This window comes from Pseudophryne corroboree, chromosome 4 (assembly GCF_028390025.1).
Source record: "Pseudophryne corroboree isolate aPseCor3 chromosome 4, aPseCor3.hap2, whole genome shotgun sequence".
Taxonomy (NCBI): domain Eukaryota; kingdom Metazoa; phylum Chordata; class Amphibia; order Anura; family Myobatrachidae; genus Pseudophryne; species Pseudophryne corroboree.
Genome location: NC_086447.1, coordinates 663,130,569 through 663,147,571, shown reverse-complemented (window position 1 = coordinate 663,147,571; position 17,003 = coordinate 663,130,569). Strand labels below are relative to the sequence as shown.

Genomic DNA, 17,003 nt, shown 5'->3' with positions numbered 1-17,003 from the left:
CTCAATTCTGCCCTATCCATATGGAAAATCAGATAAGGGCTTTTACATGACAAAGCCGCCAATTCTGACACACGCCTGGCCGAAGCCAAAGCCAATAACATGACCACTTTCCACGTGAGATATTTCAGATCCACAGTTTTAAGTGGTTCAAACCAATGTGATTTTAGGAAACTCAACACCACATTGAGATCCCAAGGTGCCACAGGAGGCACGAAAGGGGGCTGAATATGAAGCACTCCCTTTACAAAAGTCTGTACTTCAGGCAGAGAAGCCAGTTCTTTCTGGAAGAAAATCGACAGAGCCGAAATCTGGACCTTAATGGAACCCAATTTTAGGCCCATAGTCACTCCCGACTGTAGGAAGTGCAGAAAACGACCAAGCTGAAATTCCTCTGTTGGGGCCTTCCTGGCCTCACACCACACAACATATTTCCGCCAAATACGGTGATAATGGTTTGCGGTTACTTCTTTCCTGGCTTTTATGAGCGTAGGAATGACTTCCTCCGGAATGCCCTTTTCCTTTAGGATCCGGAATTCAACCGCCATGCCGTCAAACGCAGCCGCGGTAAGTCTTGGAACAGACAGGGCCCCTGCTGTAGCAGATCCTGTCTGAGCGGTAGAGGCCATGGGTCCTCTGATATCATTTCTTGAAGTTCTGGGTACCAAGCTCTTCTTGGCCAATCCGGAACCACGAGTATCGTTCTTACTCCCCGCCTTCTTATTATTCTCAATACCTTTGGTATGAGAGGCAGAGGAGGGAACACATAAACCGACTGGTACACCCACGGTGTCACTAGCGCGTCCACCGCTATCGCCTGAGGGTCCCTTGACCTGGCGCAATATCTCTTTAGCTTTTTGTTGAGGCGGGACGCCATCATGTCCACCTGTGGCCTTTCCCAACGGTTTACCAACAGTAGGAAGACTTCTGGATGAAGTCCCCACTCTCCCGGGTGTAGGTCGTGTCTGCTGAGGAAGTCTGCTTCCCAGTTGTCCACTCCCGGAATGAACACTGCCGACAGTGCTATTATGTGATTTTCCGCCCATCGGAGAATCCTTGTGGCTTCCGCCATCGCCATCCTGCTTCTTGTGCCGCCCTGTCGGTTTACATGGGCGACTACCGTGATGTTGTCTGACTGAATCAGAACCGGCTGGTTTTGAAGCAGGGGTTTTGCCTGACTTAGGGCATTGTAAATGGCCCTTAGTTCCAGAATATTTATGTGCAGGGAAGTCTCCTGACTTGACCATAGTCCTTGGAAGTTTCTTCCCTGTGTGACTGCTCCCCAGCCTCGAAGGCTGGCATCCGTGGTCACCAGGACCCAGTCCTGTATGCCGAATCTGCGGCCCTCTAGAAGATGAGCACTCTGCAGCCACCACAGTAGAGAAACCCTGGTCCTTGGAGACAGGGTTATCAGTTGATGCATCTGAAGATGCGATCCCGACCACTTGTCCAAGAGGTCCCACTGGAAGGTCCTTGCATGGAACCTGCCGAATGGAATTGCTTCGTATGAAGCCACCATTTTTCCCAGGACTCGTGTGCAGTGATGCAGATACCCGTTTTGGTTTTAGGAGGTCTCTGACTAGAGATGACAGCTCCTTGGCTTTCTCCTGCGGGAGAAACACTTTTTTCTGTTCTGTGTTTAAAATCATCCCCAGGAACAGTAAGCGAGTGGAAGGAACCAGTTGTGACTTCGGAATGTTTAGAATCCAGCCATGCTGTTGTAGCACATCCCGAGATAGTGCTACTCCGACCAGTAACTGCTCCCTGGACCTCGCCTTTATAAGGAGATCGTCCAAGTACGGGATAATTAAAACTCCCTTTTTTCGAAGGAGTATCATCATTTCTGCCATTACCTTGGTAAACACCCTCGGTGCCGTGGACAGTCCAAACGGTAGTGTCTGGAATTGGTAATGGCAATCCTGTACCACAAATCTGAGGTACTCCTGGTGAGGAAGGTAAATGGGGACATGCAGGTAAGCATCCTTGATGTCCAGGGATACCATGTAATCCCCCTCGTCCAGGCTTGCTATAACCGCCCTGAGCGATTCCATCTTGAACTTGAATTTTTTTATATATGTGTTCAAGGATTTCAAATTTAAAATGGGTCTCACCGAACCGTCCGGTTTCGGTACCACAAACAGTGTGGAATAGTAACCCCGTCCTTGTTGAAGTAGGGGTACCTTGACTATCACCTGCTGGGAATACAGCTTGTGAATGGCCTCTAGCACAGCCTCCCTGCCCGAGGGAGTTGTCGGTAAGGCCGATTTGAGGAAACGGCGGGGGGGGGGGGGGGGGGGGGGGGGGGAAGCGCCTCGAATTCCAGCTTGTACCCCTGAGATACTATTTGAAGGATCCAGGGATCCACCCGTGAGCGAACCCACTGATCGCTGAAATTTTTGAGGCGGCCCCCCACCGTACCTGGCTCCGCCTGTGGAGCCCCACCGTCATGCGGCGGATTTGGAAGAAGCGGGGGAGGACTTTTGGTCCTGGGAACCTGCTGTGCGTTGCAGCTTTTTCCCCCTTCCTCTGCCTCTAGACAGAAAGGACCCGCCTTTTCCCCGCCTGTTTTTCTGGGGTCGAAAGGACTGTACCTGGTAATACGGCGCTTTCTTAGGCTGTGAGGGGACATGGGGCAAAAATGCTGACTTCCCAGCTGTAGCTGTGGAAACAAGGTCTGAAAGACCATCCCCGAATAACTCCTCACCCTTGTAAGGCAAAACTTCCATGTGCCTTTTAGAGTCTGCATCTCCTGTCCACTGCCGAGTCCATAAGCCTCTCCTAGCAGAATGGACAATGCACTTATTCTAGATGCCAGCCGGCAGATCTCCCTCTGTACATCTCTCATGTACAAGACTGAGTCTTTTATATGCTCTACGGTTAGCAATATAGTGTCCCTGTCTAGGGTGTCAATATTTTCCGACAGGGATTCTGACCAAGCAGCAGCAGCACTGCACATCCACGCTGAAGCAATAGCTGGTCTCAGTATAACACCAGTGTGTGTGTATATAGACTTTAGGATAGCCTCCTGCTTTCTATCAGCAGGTTCCTTTAGGGCGGCCGTATCCGGAGACGGTAGTGCCACCTTTTTAGACAAACGTGTGAGCGCTTTATCCACCCTAGGGGGAGTTTCCCAACGTGACCTATCCTCTGGCGAGAAAGGGAACGCCATTAGTAATTTTTTTGAAATCACCAATTTTTTTTATCGGGGAAAGCCCACGCTTCTTCACACACTTCATTTAATTCCTCAGACGGGGGAAAAACTACAGGTAGTTTTTTTCTCCCCAAACATAATACTCTTTTTTGAGGTACCTGGGTTTATATCAGAAAGGTGTAATACCTCTTTCATTGCCTCAATCATGCAACGAATGGCCCTAGTGGACATTAAATTTGACTCATCGTCGTCAACACTGGTATCAGTATCCGTGTCGACATCTGTGTCTGCCATCTGAGGTAGCGGGCGCTTTAGAGCCCCTGATGGCCCTTGAGTCGTCTGGGCAGGCACGAGCTGAGAAGCCGGCTGTCCCGCATTTGGCATGTCGTCAAATTTTTTATGTAAGAAGTCGACACTTGCACGTAATTCCTTCCATAAATCCATCCACTCAGGTGTCTGCCCCGCAGGGGGTGACATCACATTTACAGGCATCTGCTCCGCCTCCACATAAGTCTCCTCATCAAACATGTCGACACAGCCGTACCGACACACCGCACACACACAGGGAATGCTCTTAAAGGAGACAGGACCCCACAAAAGCCCTTTGGGGAGACAGAGAGAGAGTATGCCAGCACACACCAGAGCGCTATAATAATGCAGGGACTAACTGAATTATGACCCTTTATAGCTGCTTATAGTATTAAACTGCACCTAAATTTAGTGCCCCCCTCTCTTTTTTACCCTTTCTGTAGTGTAGACTGCAGGGGAGAGTCAGGGAGCTTCCTTCCAGCGGAACTGTGAGGGAAAAATGGCGCCAGTGTGCTGAGGGAGATGGCTCCGCCCCTTTTTCGGCTGACTTTTCTCCCGCTATTTTTTGTATTCTGGCAGGAGTAATTACCACATATATAGCCTCGGGGCTATATATTGTGGTTCTTTTGCCAGCCAAGGTGTTTTTATTGCTGCTCAGGGCGCCCGCCCGCCCCCCCCCCCCCCCCAGCGCCCTGCACCCTCAGTGACCGGAGTGTGAAGTGTGTAATGAGGAGCAATGGCGCACAGCTGCAGTGCGCTACCTTGGTGAAGACTGAAGTCTTCTGCCGCCGATTTGCCGGACCAACTTCATGCTTCTGGCTCTGTAAGGGGGACGGCGGCGCAGCTCCGGGAACGAACACCAAGGACGGGTCCTGCGGTCGATCCCTCTGGAGCTAATGGTGTCCAGTAGCCTAAGAAGCCCAAGCTAGCTGCAAGCAGGTAGGTTCGCTTCTTCTCCCCTTAGTCCCTCGTTGCAGTGAGCCTGTTGCCAGCAGGTCTCACTGTAAAATAAAAAACCTAAATTAAACTTTCTTTCTAGGAGCTCAGGAGAGCCCCTAGTGTGCATCCAGCTCAGCCGGGCACAGAAATCTAACTGAGGTCTGGAGGAGGGGCATAGAGGGAGGAGCCAGTGCACACCAGATAGTACCAAATCTTTCTTATAGAGTGCCCAGTCTCCTGCGGAGCCCGTCTATTCCCCATGGTCCTTACGGAGTTCCCAGCATCCACTAGGACGTCAGAGAAATTATGCAGCATGCCTGCATTCTGTGTGCGACTGCAGCTGTATCTGCATACAACATGCTACGTTAGTGTTTTCTTGGAAATCACTAACAGCATTTCATATGCAGATACTTCTTCCATCGCACACAGAATCTAAGCGTCCTAGTCACATAGCGATGGGAATAAGACTCATTTTTGGGGCAAAAAAAAACGCGCCCAACGCTAGGGCTGCCCAGAGACTTGCCGGCTGACTCACGCCAGGCTTCTGATGCATGGCGTATTGAGGAAGGATGTATGACGACACATCAGTAACTTCTATAGTGTGTACCTTTTTATGCGGTTAGTGATTTTCAAGAAAACACTAACGTAGCATGTTGTATGCAGATACAGCTGCAGTCACACACAGAATATAGGCATGCTGCAAAATTTAAATCAGCATAAGCTGCTTGTGCGTCCTATTCGCATAACAATGCAATTTAAGAAACATTTAAATGGAAAAGTCACACAAAGATGCTTGACGCTACTAGTAGGGCTGTTTAACATGACTGCAGCAAGGATGTAGGAAGACACAGCCGTACTAGTTGTAAAACTGAAAATAAATTTTCAGTGTTCTCCAAAGGAATCAAATATGTATCCAGTCAAAAGAATCATGACCTTGGACAGCTTAACCAAATGTGCTGCAAGTACAAATGGTGATCAATCACCATGTTTACAAGAACTTAACACCTAGGGCAACACTTCTGAACTAATGTCTTACCTCAATTTGAAAAAATAAAATAAAAATAATTGAGTACAGAAGTTTCAGGCACACAACCATAGAAGCTGGGCACACAAAAGATTACTCGTTTTAAGCCAAGTCAGAAAGAAAAATCGCCCGATGTATATGCACTATCACACGCCCCCGTACGCTCACATCTGCCAAACATGCAGGCCAGATGATACTGCAGACGATTTTTTTTTTAGCAAACTTTCTAGTATATGCCCTACGCACACGCGTGTGTGTGTGTATATATATTTATATTAATATATATTAGAGATATGCGGGTTCGGTTTTACCCGAGGCGGCATCTTATTAGGTCACGGCTGTCACGCGTTTTGTATAGCCAATTAGCAAAATCCAAAAAAGCCAGGTAAAACCGAACCCATAATATATATATATATATATATCTCTGATAAAACATTAACAAAGATCGTTAGGTCATTTGTAATGGGCCCTACACACTTGGCGTCCCGCCGCCGAGCTGCCCGACACGGGGGAGTGCAATATCTTCACTCCCCCCGTCACCCGGCTCCATAGACCTGCATGCTAATATGGACGAGATTGTCCAAATTGGCCTGTAGGTATGAACGAGCCAGGACAAACGAACTAGCGCGGGGCCACGCACTGTTCATGCCTACACACTGAACGATATGAACGAATTCTCGTTCATTAATGAATGAGAACATTATCGCTCAGTAAAATCTTTAAGTGTGTTGGACCTATAAGATTGCAGCGTATGCACTAGATCATTTGTCCAGGAGTTCAAGAAAATCAGGAAGACCACTGCGCTGTTAGCACTTAGTCTACCCAGCTTCAGCCATCCTACACACTGGTACAGCAGCCTTCCAACAAGAACAATGCAACTGTCTGTATAGCATTAAGAGACATTAGAAAACTAATCTAGAATAGGAAAAAGATTTCAAAGAGAAATCGCACACATTACAGCTTTGTTTGCCAGTTACTTACAACCTTGGAATTAAACTGTTGACTATCAATTAGAAAGCAATATACAAAAAATACAGATAAAAAAAAAAAAAAAAAAAAAAAACCACATACCATACAGTTGTTATAAAAAATAAAACTTAACTAAGCATATGAGCAGGAGTCATGGCTGCCCGCAGTACTACAGTAGTTTCTCCATCACGTATGCTGCTAACACACATAAGCAGGGCCACATGCTGAGGAGAGCCTGTGTAATCACTATGCTGAGGCAGATGTACGATGGAGCCGCCCCCAGTCTCGGACAATGGAAGGGGCTACCGGGGCACAATGGGCTATGGAGGGGACAGCAGGTGCGCGCATATCTCCGGCACACTCGGGGGAAGTGACGTCGCGACGCCCATTCCGCCGTTACAGGGTGCCAGGCCGCCGCAAAGACGCTACGACCGAGTATGGGCGTGGCCCGCCGCCCAACATGCAGATCGCGCGATGTACCACTACTCACCGCTTCTCCCGGAGGCGCCGGCCTCTTCACATTTGATGCCCATGAGAGGCCGCGGCCCGCTCCCCCCGGCCTCTTTCCCGCTACCGTTCTCATCTGCCTGCTGCGCCTCCTCGTCATCATCCTCCTCCTCCTCTAGCCCCACGGGGATTCCCTCATCTTCCTCATCCTCCTCCTCACCCTCCTGGAAGCCCTGGTCATCCCCGTTCTCGTCATCCTGGCCGGTCTCTGCCGCCTCCTCGGCTGCCTCGTCCTGAGCAGCTTCGGCTCCGTTCTCTCCGCCCACCTCCATGCCTTCCTCGTCCTCCTCCTCTTCTTCCTCCCCGCCGCCCTGCTCCTTTCCCTCCCCGGTCTCCGCTGCTTCCTCCAGGCCTCCTGCCGCCGGGCCGCCGCCAGCCTCGCTCTCCTCGTCCAGGGCGGCCTGCAGCCGCTCCATCAGCTCGGCCTTCAGCCCCTTGTCGCTGAGCTGCCGCTTCTTCAGCTCCTCCTTCAGTTCGGACACCTTCAGCTTCTTCACGTTAATCGGGGAGCTCATGATGGCCGCTGGGTATGACGGGCGCCGCTCGAAGACAGTGTAAGCGGGGTGGGCGATGGCGGCTGCGGGCGGTGATGCTCCTTCTCCTGCGTCGCGGTTCCCTCAAAATGGCGAAGCCAACAAGGACGGAGCGCGCTGGTCTCTGGGTAAGGGAGAGAGAGAATGGGTTACACACGGCGGGGAGGGGCTACTGCGCCACGCCCCTCTGGGGGAGGAGACTAGCGGCGCGTGTGGTCCCTCACAGAAAACACCTTTCCCCGGGCCCGTATACAGTCACAGGTCACACCGCTATGGCCAGCGCTGCGTGTTCCCGGTCTCCCGTTGCGGCGGCGACGCCGCTAACTCGCTTGTATCCCCCGAATGAGCGTGTAACCTCCTCCTGCTGGGTGCGGGCTCGCAGCGCACGTTACTCAGCACCTCACTTAGACGCCCGCGTACACATACCCCGCAGCCGTACTCACCGTCCGAAGCAAATCGTGACGTAGCAGTAGGCGGGGTCGCTCCCAACACTAGGGCGGCCGCATCCTCCGACTGTCTTAAACGTATTATTCGGCGTCACATCCATGCTGCTGCCTGTACCGTTTTCACCGCGGCTGCACATAGAGGGGGGAGGCTGCAGTCTGGCCGTAAAGCCCTGACTTACACAGCGTCATGATAACAGTATGGGGAAGGATGCTCTGCACTGGCGGGCTGTTGGAAGGGTGTGCGTGTGTAACACAGCCACTAGGAATGCATGTCACGCACGTGTTTCTTTCTTAACATTGGGGAGGTCTCGAATGCTATTAAAAATTGACGAGTCTGAAGTTAGCTTCTTATTCGGCCAACTTCTTATTCACTTCTTAAGGGCCCTACACACTGGCCGACATGACTGCACGATATGAACGATAACGTTCATATCGTGCAGTGTGGAGGCTCCAGCGATGAACGATGCGCGGCGCCGTGCTCGTTCATCGCTGGTCCCCCGTCGGCTGTACATGCAGGCCAATATGGACGATCTTGTCCATATTTGCCTGCACTTCAATGCAGCCGGGTGACGGGGGAGTGAAGAAACTTCACTGCCCCCCTGCTGCCGGGTCGCCCGTCGGCCGTACGGATCGGCCAGTGTGTAGGGCCTATTATTCTAGCTCCAGCTTCTTATTCAGAAAATTGAGTTTTGCAAGGGTTAACCAGTCTTGGGCCACAAATTTGACACCTGAAATCAACAGAGCGTGGTCACTTACATATGTCCCACTTGTATTTTGCCTGGACCAATGCTGGTTTGGGCATGAAATACACTGGCAAAGTGGGCACACACACACTCTCACCATATTTTACTATTTTGTATAAGTAGCTGTAGTTTTGCAAGGGTTAACTAGTCTTGGGCCACAAATTAACGGAGGCAGTGCAGGCCCTAACCAATATGATGCCCTAGGCAAGATTTTTTTCTGCTGCCCCCTAGCACCACCGCTGGTTCCGCCTCTGACCTTGCACCTCTTTCCCATCACCACCACCCCTCATCCATAGCAGTCCTTATTTTGGTGTTTGTACCCCCTATTTCTCTGACGTCCTAAGTGGATGCTGGGGACTCCGTAAGGACCATGGGGAATAGCGGCTCCGCAGGAGACAGGGCACAAAAGTAAAAGCTTTAGGATCAGGTGGTGTGCACTGGCTCCTCCCCCTATGACCCTCCTCCAAGCCTCAGTTAGGTTTTTGTGCCCGGCCGAGAAGGGTGCAATCTAGGTGGCTCTCCTAAAGAGCTGCTTAGAGTAAAAGTTTTGTTAGGTTTTTTATTTTCAGTGAGTCCTGCTGGCAACAGGCTCACTGCAACGAGGGACTTAGGGGAGAAGAAGTGAACTCACCTGCGTGCAGGATGGATTGGCTTCTTAGGCTACTGGACACTAGCTCCAGAGGGACGATCACAGGTACAGCCTGGATGGGTCACCGGAGCCGCGCCGCCGACCCCCTTGCAGATGCTGAAGAGATTGGTGAGGAGGCGGAGCAATTGCCTGTAATGGTGATGTCACTCTCTAGGGAGTCGACACCGGAATGGATGGCTTATTTATGGAATTACGTGATAATGTCAACACGCTGCAAGGTCGGTTGACGACATGAGACGGCCGGCAAACCAATTAGTACCTGTCCAGGCGTCTCAAACACCGTCAGGGGCTTTAAAACGCCCATTTACCTCAGTCGGTCGACACGGACACTGACTCCAGTGTCGACGGTGAAGAAACAAATGTATTTTCCATTAGGGCCACACGTTACATGTTAAGGGCAATGAAGGAGGTGTTACATATGTCTGATACTACAAGTACCACAAAAAAGGGTATTATGTGGGGTGTGAAAAAACTACCTGTAGTTTTTCCTGAATCAGATAAATTAAATAAAGTGTGTGATGATGCGTGGGTTTCCCCCGATAGAAAATTATTGGCGTTATACCCTTTCCCGCCAGAAGTTAGGGCGCGTTGGGAAACACCCCTTAGGGTGGATAAGGCGCTCACACGCTTATCAAAACAAGTGGCGTTACCGTCTCCAGATACGGCCGCCCTCAAGGAGCCAGCTGATAGGAGGCTGGAAAATATCCTAAAAAGTATATACACACATACTGGTGTTATACTGCGACCAGCGATCGCCTCAGCCTGGATGTGCAGCGCTGGGGTGGCTTGGTCGGATTCCCTGACTGAAAATATTGATACCCTTGACAGAGACAGTATTTTATTGACTATAGAGCATTTAAAGGATGCATTTCTATATATGCGAGATGCACAAAGGGATATTTGCACTCTGGCATCAAGAGTAAGTGCGATGTCCATATCTGCCAGAAGATGTTTATGGACACGACAGTGGTCAGGTGATGCAGATTCCAAACGGCACATGGAAGTATTGCCGTATAAAGGGGAGGAGTTATTTGGGGTCGGTCCATCGGACCTGGTGGCCACGGCAACAGCTGGAAAATCCACCTTTTTTACCCCAAGTCACATCTCAGCAGAAAAAGACACCGTCTTTTCAGCCTCAGTCCTTTCGTCCCCATAAGGGCAAGCGGGCAAAAGGCCAGTCATATCTGCCCAGGGGTAGAGGAAAGGGAAGAAGACTGCAGCAGGCAGCCCCTTCCTAGGAACAGAAGCCCTCCACCGCTTCTGCCAAGTCCTCAGCATGACGCTGGGGCCGTACAAGCGGACTCAGGTGCGGTGGGGGGTCGTCTCAAGAGTTTCAGCGCGCAGTGGGCTCACTCGCAAGTGGACCCCTGGATCCTACAAGTAGTATCCCAGGGGTACAGATTGGAAATTCGAGACGTCTCCCCCTCGCAGGTTCCTGAAGTCTGCTTTACCAACGTCTCCCTCCGACAGGGAGGCAGTATTGGAAACAATTCACAAGCTGTATTCCCAGCAGGTGATAATCAAAGTACCCCTCCTACAACAAGGAAAGGGGTATTATTCCACACTATTTGTGGTACTGAAGCCAGACGGCTCGGTGAGACCTATTCTAAATCTGAAATCTTTGAACACTTACATACAAAGGTTCAAATCAAGATGGAGTCACTCAGAGCAGTGATAGCGAACCAGGAAGAAGGGGACTATATGGTGTCCCTGGACATCAAGGATGCTTACCTCCATGTCCCAATTTGCCCTTCTCACCAAGGGTACCTCAGGTTCGTGGTACAGAACTGTCACTATCAGTTTCAGACGCTGCCGTTTGGATTGTCCACGGCACCCCGGGTCTTTACCAAGGTAATGGCCGAAATGATGATTCTTCTTCAAAGAAAAGGCGTCTTAATTATCCCTTACTTGGACGATCTCCTGATAAGGGCAAGGTCCAGAGAACAGTTGGAGGTCGGAGTAGCACTATCTCAAGTAGTTCTACGACAGCACGGGTGGATTCTAAATATTCCAAAATCGCAGCTGATTCCGACGACACGTCTGCTGTTCCTAGGGATGATTCTGGACACAGTCCAGAAAAAGGTGTTTCTCCCGGAGGAGAAAGCCAGGGAGTTATCCGAGCTAGTCAGAAACCTCCTAAAACCAGGCCAAGTGTCAGTGCATCAATGCACAAGAGTCCTGGGAAAAATGGTGGCTTCTTACGAAGCGATTCCATTCGGCAGATTTCACGCAAGAATTTTTCAGTGGGATCTGCTTGACGAATGGTCCGGATCGCATTTTCAGATGCATCAGCGGATAATCCTGTCTCCAAGGACAAGGGTGTCTCTTCTGTGGTGGCTGCAGAGTGCTCATCTACTAGAGGGCAGCACATTCGGCATTCAGGACTGGGTTCTGGTGACCACGGATGCCAGCCTGAGAGGCTGGGGAGCAGTCACACAGGGAAGAAATTTCCAAGGAGTGTGGTCAAGTCTGGAGACTTCTCTCCACATAAATATACTGGAGCTAAGGGCAATTTACAATGCTCTGAGCCTAGGAAGACCTCTGCTTCAAAGTCAACCGGTGCTGATCCAGTCGGACAACATCACGGCAGTCGCCCACGTAAACAGACAGGGCGGCACAAGAAGCAGGAGGGCAATGGCAGCAAGGATTCTTCGCTGGGCGAAAAATCATGTGATAACACTGTCAGCGGTGTTCATTCCGGGAGTGGACAACTGGGAAGCAGACTTCCTCAGCAGGAACGACCTCCACCCGGGAGAGTGGGGACTTCATCCGGAAGTCTTCCACATGATTGTGAACCGTTGGGAAAGACCAAAGGTGGACATGATGGCGTCCCGTATGAACAAAAAACTGGACAGGTATTGCGCCAGGTCAAGAGACCCTCAGGCAATATCTGGGACGCTCTGGTAACACCGTGGGTGTACCAGTCGGTGTATGTGTTCCCTCCTCTGCCTCTCATACCCAAGGTACTGAGAATTATAAGACGGAGAGGAGTAAGAACTATACTCGTGGCTCCGGATTGGCCAAGAAGGACTTGGTACCCGGAACTTCAAGAGATACTAAGAAGGGACTTGCTTCAGCAAGGATCATGTCTGTTCCAAGACTTACCGCGGCTGCGTTTGACGGCATGAAGGTTGAACGCCGGATCCTAAGGGAAAAAGGCATTCCGGAAGAGGTCATCCCTACCCTGGTCAGAGCCAGGAAGGAGGTGACCGCACAACATTATCACCGCATTTGGCGAAAATATGTTGCATGGTGTGAGGCCAGGAAGGCCCCCACGGAGGAATTTCAACTCGGTCGATTCCTGCATTTCCTACAAACAGGAGTGTCTATGGGCCTCAAATTGGGGTCCATTAAGGTTCAAATTTCGGCCCTGTCGATTTTCTTCCAGAAAGAATTGGCTTCAGTTCCTGAAGTCCAGAAGTTTGTCAAGGGAGTACTGCATATACAACCCCCTTTTGTGCCTCCAGTGGCACTGTGGGATCTCAACGTAGTTCTGGGATTCCTCAAATCACATTGGTTTAAACCGCTCAAATCTGTGGATTTGAAATATCTCACATGGAAAGTGACCATGCTGTTGGCCCTGGCCTCGGCCAGGCGAGTGTCAGAATTGGCGGCTTTGTCTCACAAAAGCCCATATCTGATTGTCCATTCGGACAGGGCAGAGCTGCGGACTCGTCCCCAGTTTCTCCCTAAGGTGGTGTCAGCGTTTCACCTGAACCAGCTTATTGTGGTACCTGCGGCTACTAGGGACTTGGAGGACTCCAAGTTGCTAGATGTTGTCAGGGCCCTGAAAATATAGATTTCCAGGACGGCTGGAGTCAGGAAAACTGACTTGCTGTTATCCTGTATGCACCCAACAAACTGGGTGCTCTTGCTTCTAAGCAGACGATTGCTAGTTGGATGTGTAGTACAATTCAGCTTGCACATTCTGTGGCAGGCCTGCCACAGCCAAAATATGTAAATGCCCATTCCACAAGGAAGGTGGGCTCATCTTGGGCGGCTGCCCGAGGGGTCTCGGCTTTACAACTTTGCCGAGCTGCTACTTGGTCAGGGGCAAACACGTTTGAAAAATTCTACAAATTTGATACCCTGGCTGAGGAGGACCTGGAGTTCTCTCATTCGGTGCTGCAGAGTCATCCGCACTCTCCCGCCCGTTTGGGAGCTTTGGTATAATCCCCATGGTCCTTACGGAGTCCCCAGCATCCACTTAGGACGTCAGAGAAAATAAGAATTTACTTACCGATAATTCTATTTCTCGTAGTCCGTAGTGGATGCTGGGCGCCCATCCCAAGTGCGGATTGTCTGCAATACTTGTACATAGTTATTGTTACAAAAATCGGGTTATTATTGTTGTGAGCCATCTTTTCAGAGGCTCCGCTGTTATCATGCTGTTAACTGGGTTCAGATCACAGGTTGTACAGTGTGATTGGTGTGGCTGGTATGAGTCTTACCCGGGATTCAAAATCCTTCCTTATTGTGTACGCTCGTCCGGGCACAGTATCCTAACTGAGGCTTGGAGGAGGGTCATAGGGGGAGGAGCCAGTGCACACCACCTGATCCTAAAGCTTTTACTTTTGTGCCCTGTCTCCTGCGGAGCCGCTATTCCCCATGGTCCTTACGGAGTCCCCAGCATCCACTACGGACTACTAGAGATGAGCGGGTTCGGTTCCTCTGAATCCGAACCCGCCCGAACTTCAGGTTTTTTACACGGGTCCGAGCAGGCTCGGATCTTCCCGCCTTGCTCGGCTAACCCGAGCGCGCCCGAACGTCATCATCACGCTGTCGGATTCTATCGCGAGACTCGGATTCTATATAAGGAGCCGCGCGTCGCCGCCATTTTCACACATGCATTGAGAGTCATAGGGAGAGGACGTGGCTGGCGTCCTCTCCGTTTAGAGAAGAGAGAGACACAGTATTTTCGGGGAGCATTATTAGGAGGAGTACTACTGTATACTACTATACTACTTGCTGAAGTGATATTTATAGATTAGATAGTGTGACTGTAAGTGTATTATCTGACTTGTGGGGGAGACACTGACAGTGGGGAGCAGTTAGAGTCTGAGAGCAGGACTCAGGAGTACATATAACGTACAGTGCACACTTTTGCTGCCAGAGTCAGTGCCACACTGCCATTGTTGTGACCACACTGACCACCAGTATAATAATATATTTTGTGATTGTCTGCTTAGGCCTCGGAGTACTAGTTGCAAGTTGCAACGTGACCTGTCCTGAAGTGACCACCAGTTTAATAATCAATCACCACCAGTTTAATATATATATATATATATAATTGTATATAATATATATATATATATATATATATAATATTGTATACCACCTACCCGTGGTTTTTTTTTTTTTCATTCTTCTTTATACATACTACTATAGTAGCTTACTGTAGCAGTCTGCGGTGCTGTGCTGACCTGACAGTGTCCAGCAGGTCCGTCATCAGTCATTACATAATAAATATATATAGTACCTGTCCGGCTGCAGTACTAGTGATATTATATTGATTTCATCTCATTATCAATAATTTATCATCCAGTCTAGACTCTATATTAGCAGCAGACACAGTACGTTAGTCCACGGCTGTAGCTACCTCTGTGTCGGCACTCGGCAGTCCATCCATAATTGTATACCACCTACCCGTGGTTTTTTTTTTTCTTTCTTCTTTGTACATACTACTATAGAGTATAGTAGCTTACTGTAGCAGTCTGCGGTGCTGCTGAGCTGACAGTGTCCAGCAGGTCCGTCATCAGTCATCATTACCTAATAAATATATTATCTACCTGTCCGGCTGCAGTACTAGTGATATTATATATACATACATATATATATTGATTTCATCTCATTATCAATCATCCAGTCTATATTAGCAGCAGACACAGTACGTTAGTCCACGGCTGTAGCTACCTCTGTGTCGGCACTCAGCAGTCCATCCATAATTGTATACCACCTACCCGTGGTTTTTTTTTTTTCTTTCTTCTTTGTACATACTACTATAGAGTATAGTAGCTTACTGTAGCAGTCTGCGGTGCTGCTGAGCTGACAGTGTCCAGCAGGTCCGTCATCAGTCATCATTACCTAATAAATATATTATCTACCTGTCCGGCTGCAGTACTAGTGATATTATATATACATACATATATATATTGATTTCATCTCATTATCAATCATCCAGTCTATATTAGCAGCAGACACAGTACGTTAGTCCACGGCTGTAGCTACCTCTGTGTCGGCACTCAGCAGTCCATCCATAATTGTATACCACCTACCCGTGGTTTTTTTTTTTTCGTTCTTCTTTGTACATACTACTATAGTATAGTAGCTTACTGTAGCAGTCTGCGGTGCTGCTGAGCTGACAGTGTCCAGCAGGTCCGTCATCAGTCATCATTACCTAATAAATATATTATCTACCTGTCCGGCTGCAGTACTAGTGATATTATATATACATACATATATATATTGATTTCATCTCATTATCAATCATCCAGTCTATATTAGCAGCAGACACAGTACGTTAGTCCACGGCTGTAGCTACCTCTGTGTCGGCACTCGGCAGTCCATCCATAATTGTATACCACCTACCCGTGGTTTTTTTTTTTCTTTCTTCTTTGTATATACTACTATAGAGTATAGTAGCTTACTGTAGCAGTCTGCGGTGCTGCTGAGCTGACAGTGTCCAGCAGGTCCGTCATCAGTCATCATTACCTAATAAATATATTATCTACCTGTCCGGCTGCAGTACTAGTGATATTATATATACATACATATATATATTGATTTCATCTCATTATCAATCATCCAGTCTATATTAGCAGCAGACACAGTACGTTAGTCCACGGCTGTAGCTACCTCTGTGTCGGCACTCGGCAGTCCATCCATAAGTATACTAGTATCCATCCATCTCCATTGTTTACCTGAGGTGCCTTTTAGTTGTGCCTATTAAAATATGGAGAACAAAAATGTTGAGGTTCCAAAATTAGGGAAAGATCAAGATCCACTTCCACCTCGTGCTGAAGCTGCTGCCACTAGTCATGGCCGAGATGATGAAATGCCAGCAACGTCGTCTGCCAAGGCCGATGCCCAATGTCATAGTACAGAGCATGTCAAATCCAAAACACCAAATATCAGTAAAAAAAGGACTCCAAAACCTAAAATAAAATTGTCGGAGGAGAAGCGTAAACTTGCCAATATGCCATTTACCACACGGAGTGGCAAGGAACGGCTGAGGCCCTGGCCTATGTTCATGGCTAGTGGTTCAGCTTCACATGAGGATGGAAGCACTCAGCCTCTCGCTAGAAAACTGAAAAGACTCAAGCTGGCAAAAGCACCGCAAAGAACTGTGCGTTCTTCGAAATCCCAAATCCACAAGGAGAGTCCAATTGTGTCGGTTGCGATGCCTGACCTTCCCAACACTGGACGTGAAGAGCATGCGCCTTCCACCATTTGCACGCCCCCTGCAAGTGCTGGAAGGAGCACCGGCAGTCCAGTTCCTGATAGTCAGATTGAAGATGTCAGTGTTGAAGTACACCAGGATGAGGAGGATATGGGTGTTGCTGGCGCTGGGGAGGAAATTGACCAGGAGGATTCTGATGGTGAGGTGGTTTGTTTAAGTCAGGCACCCGGGGAGACACCTGTTGTCCGTGGGAGGAATATGGCCACTGACATGCCTGGTGAAGATACCAAAAAAATCAGCTCTTCGGTGTTGAAGTATTTCAACAGAAATGCGGACA

At 49.3% G+C, this 17,003-nt stretch overlaps 1 protein-coding gene across 2 annotated transcripts in view; it reads right to left on the bottom strand.

The window, feature by feature from the left end:
- HNRNPU (heterogeneous nuclear ribonucleoprotein U) overlaps window positions 1-7,750 on the bottom strand; it is an 86,486-nt gene extending 78,736 nt beyond the window's left edge. The window contains exon 1 of one of the 2 annotated variants that reach the window (XM_063917811.1): window positions 6,880-7,750. In XM_063917811.1, coding sequence (XP_063773881.1) covers window positions 6,880-7,411 — 532 coding nt within the window. In that variant the 5' untranslated portion in view covers window positions 7,412-7,750. The remainder of the gene's footprint in view (window positions 1-6,879) is intronic. The other variant, XM_063917812.1, reaches the window with a different exon arrangement.
- Between the last annotated feature and the right edge of the window lie 9,253 nt (window positions 7,751-17,003).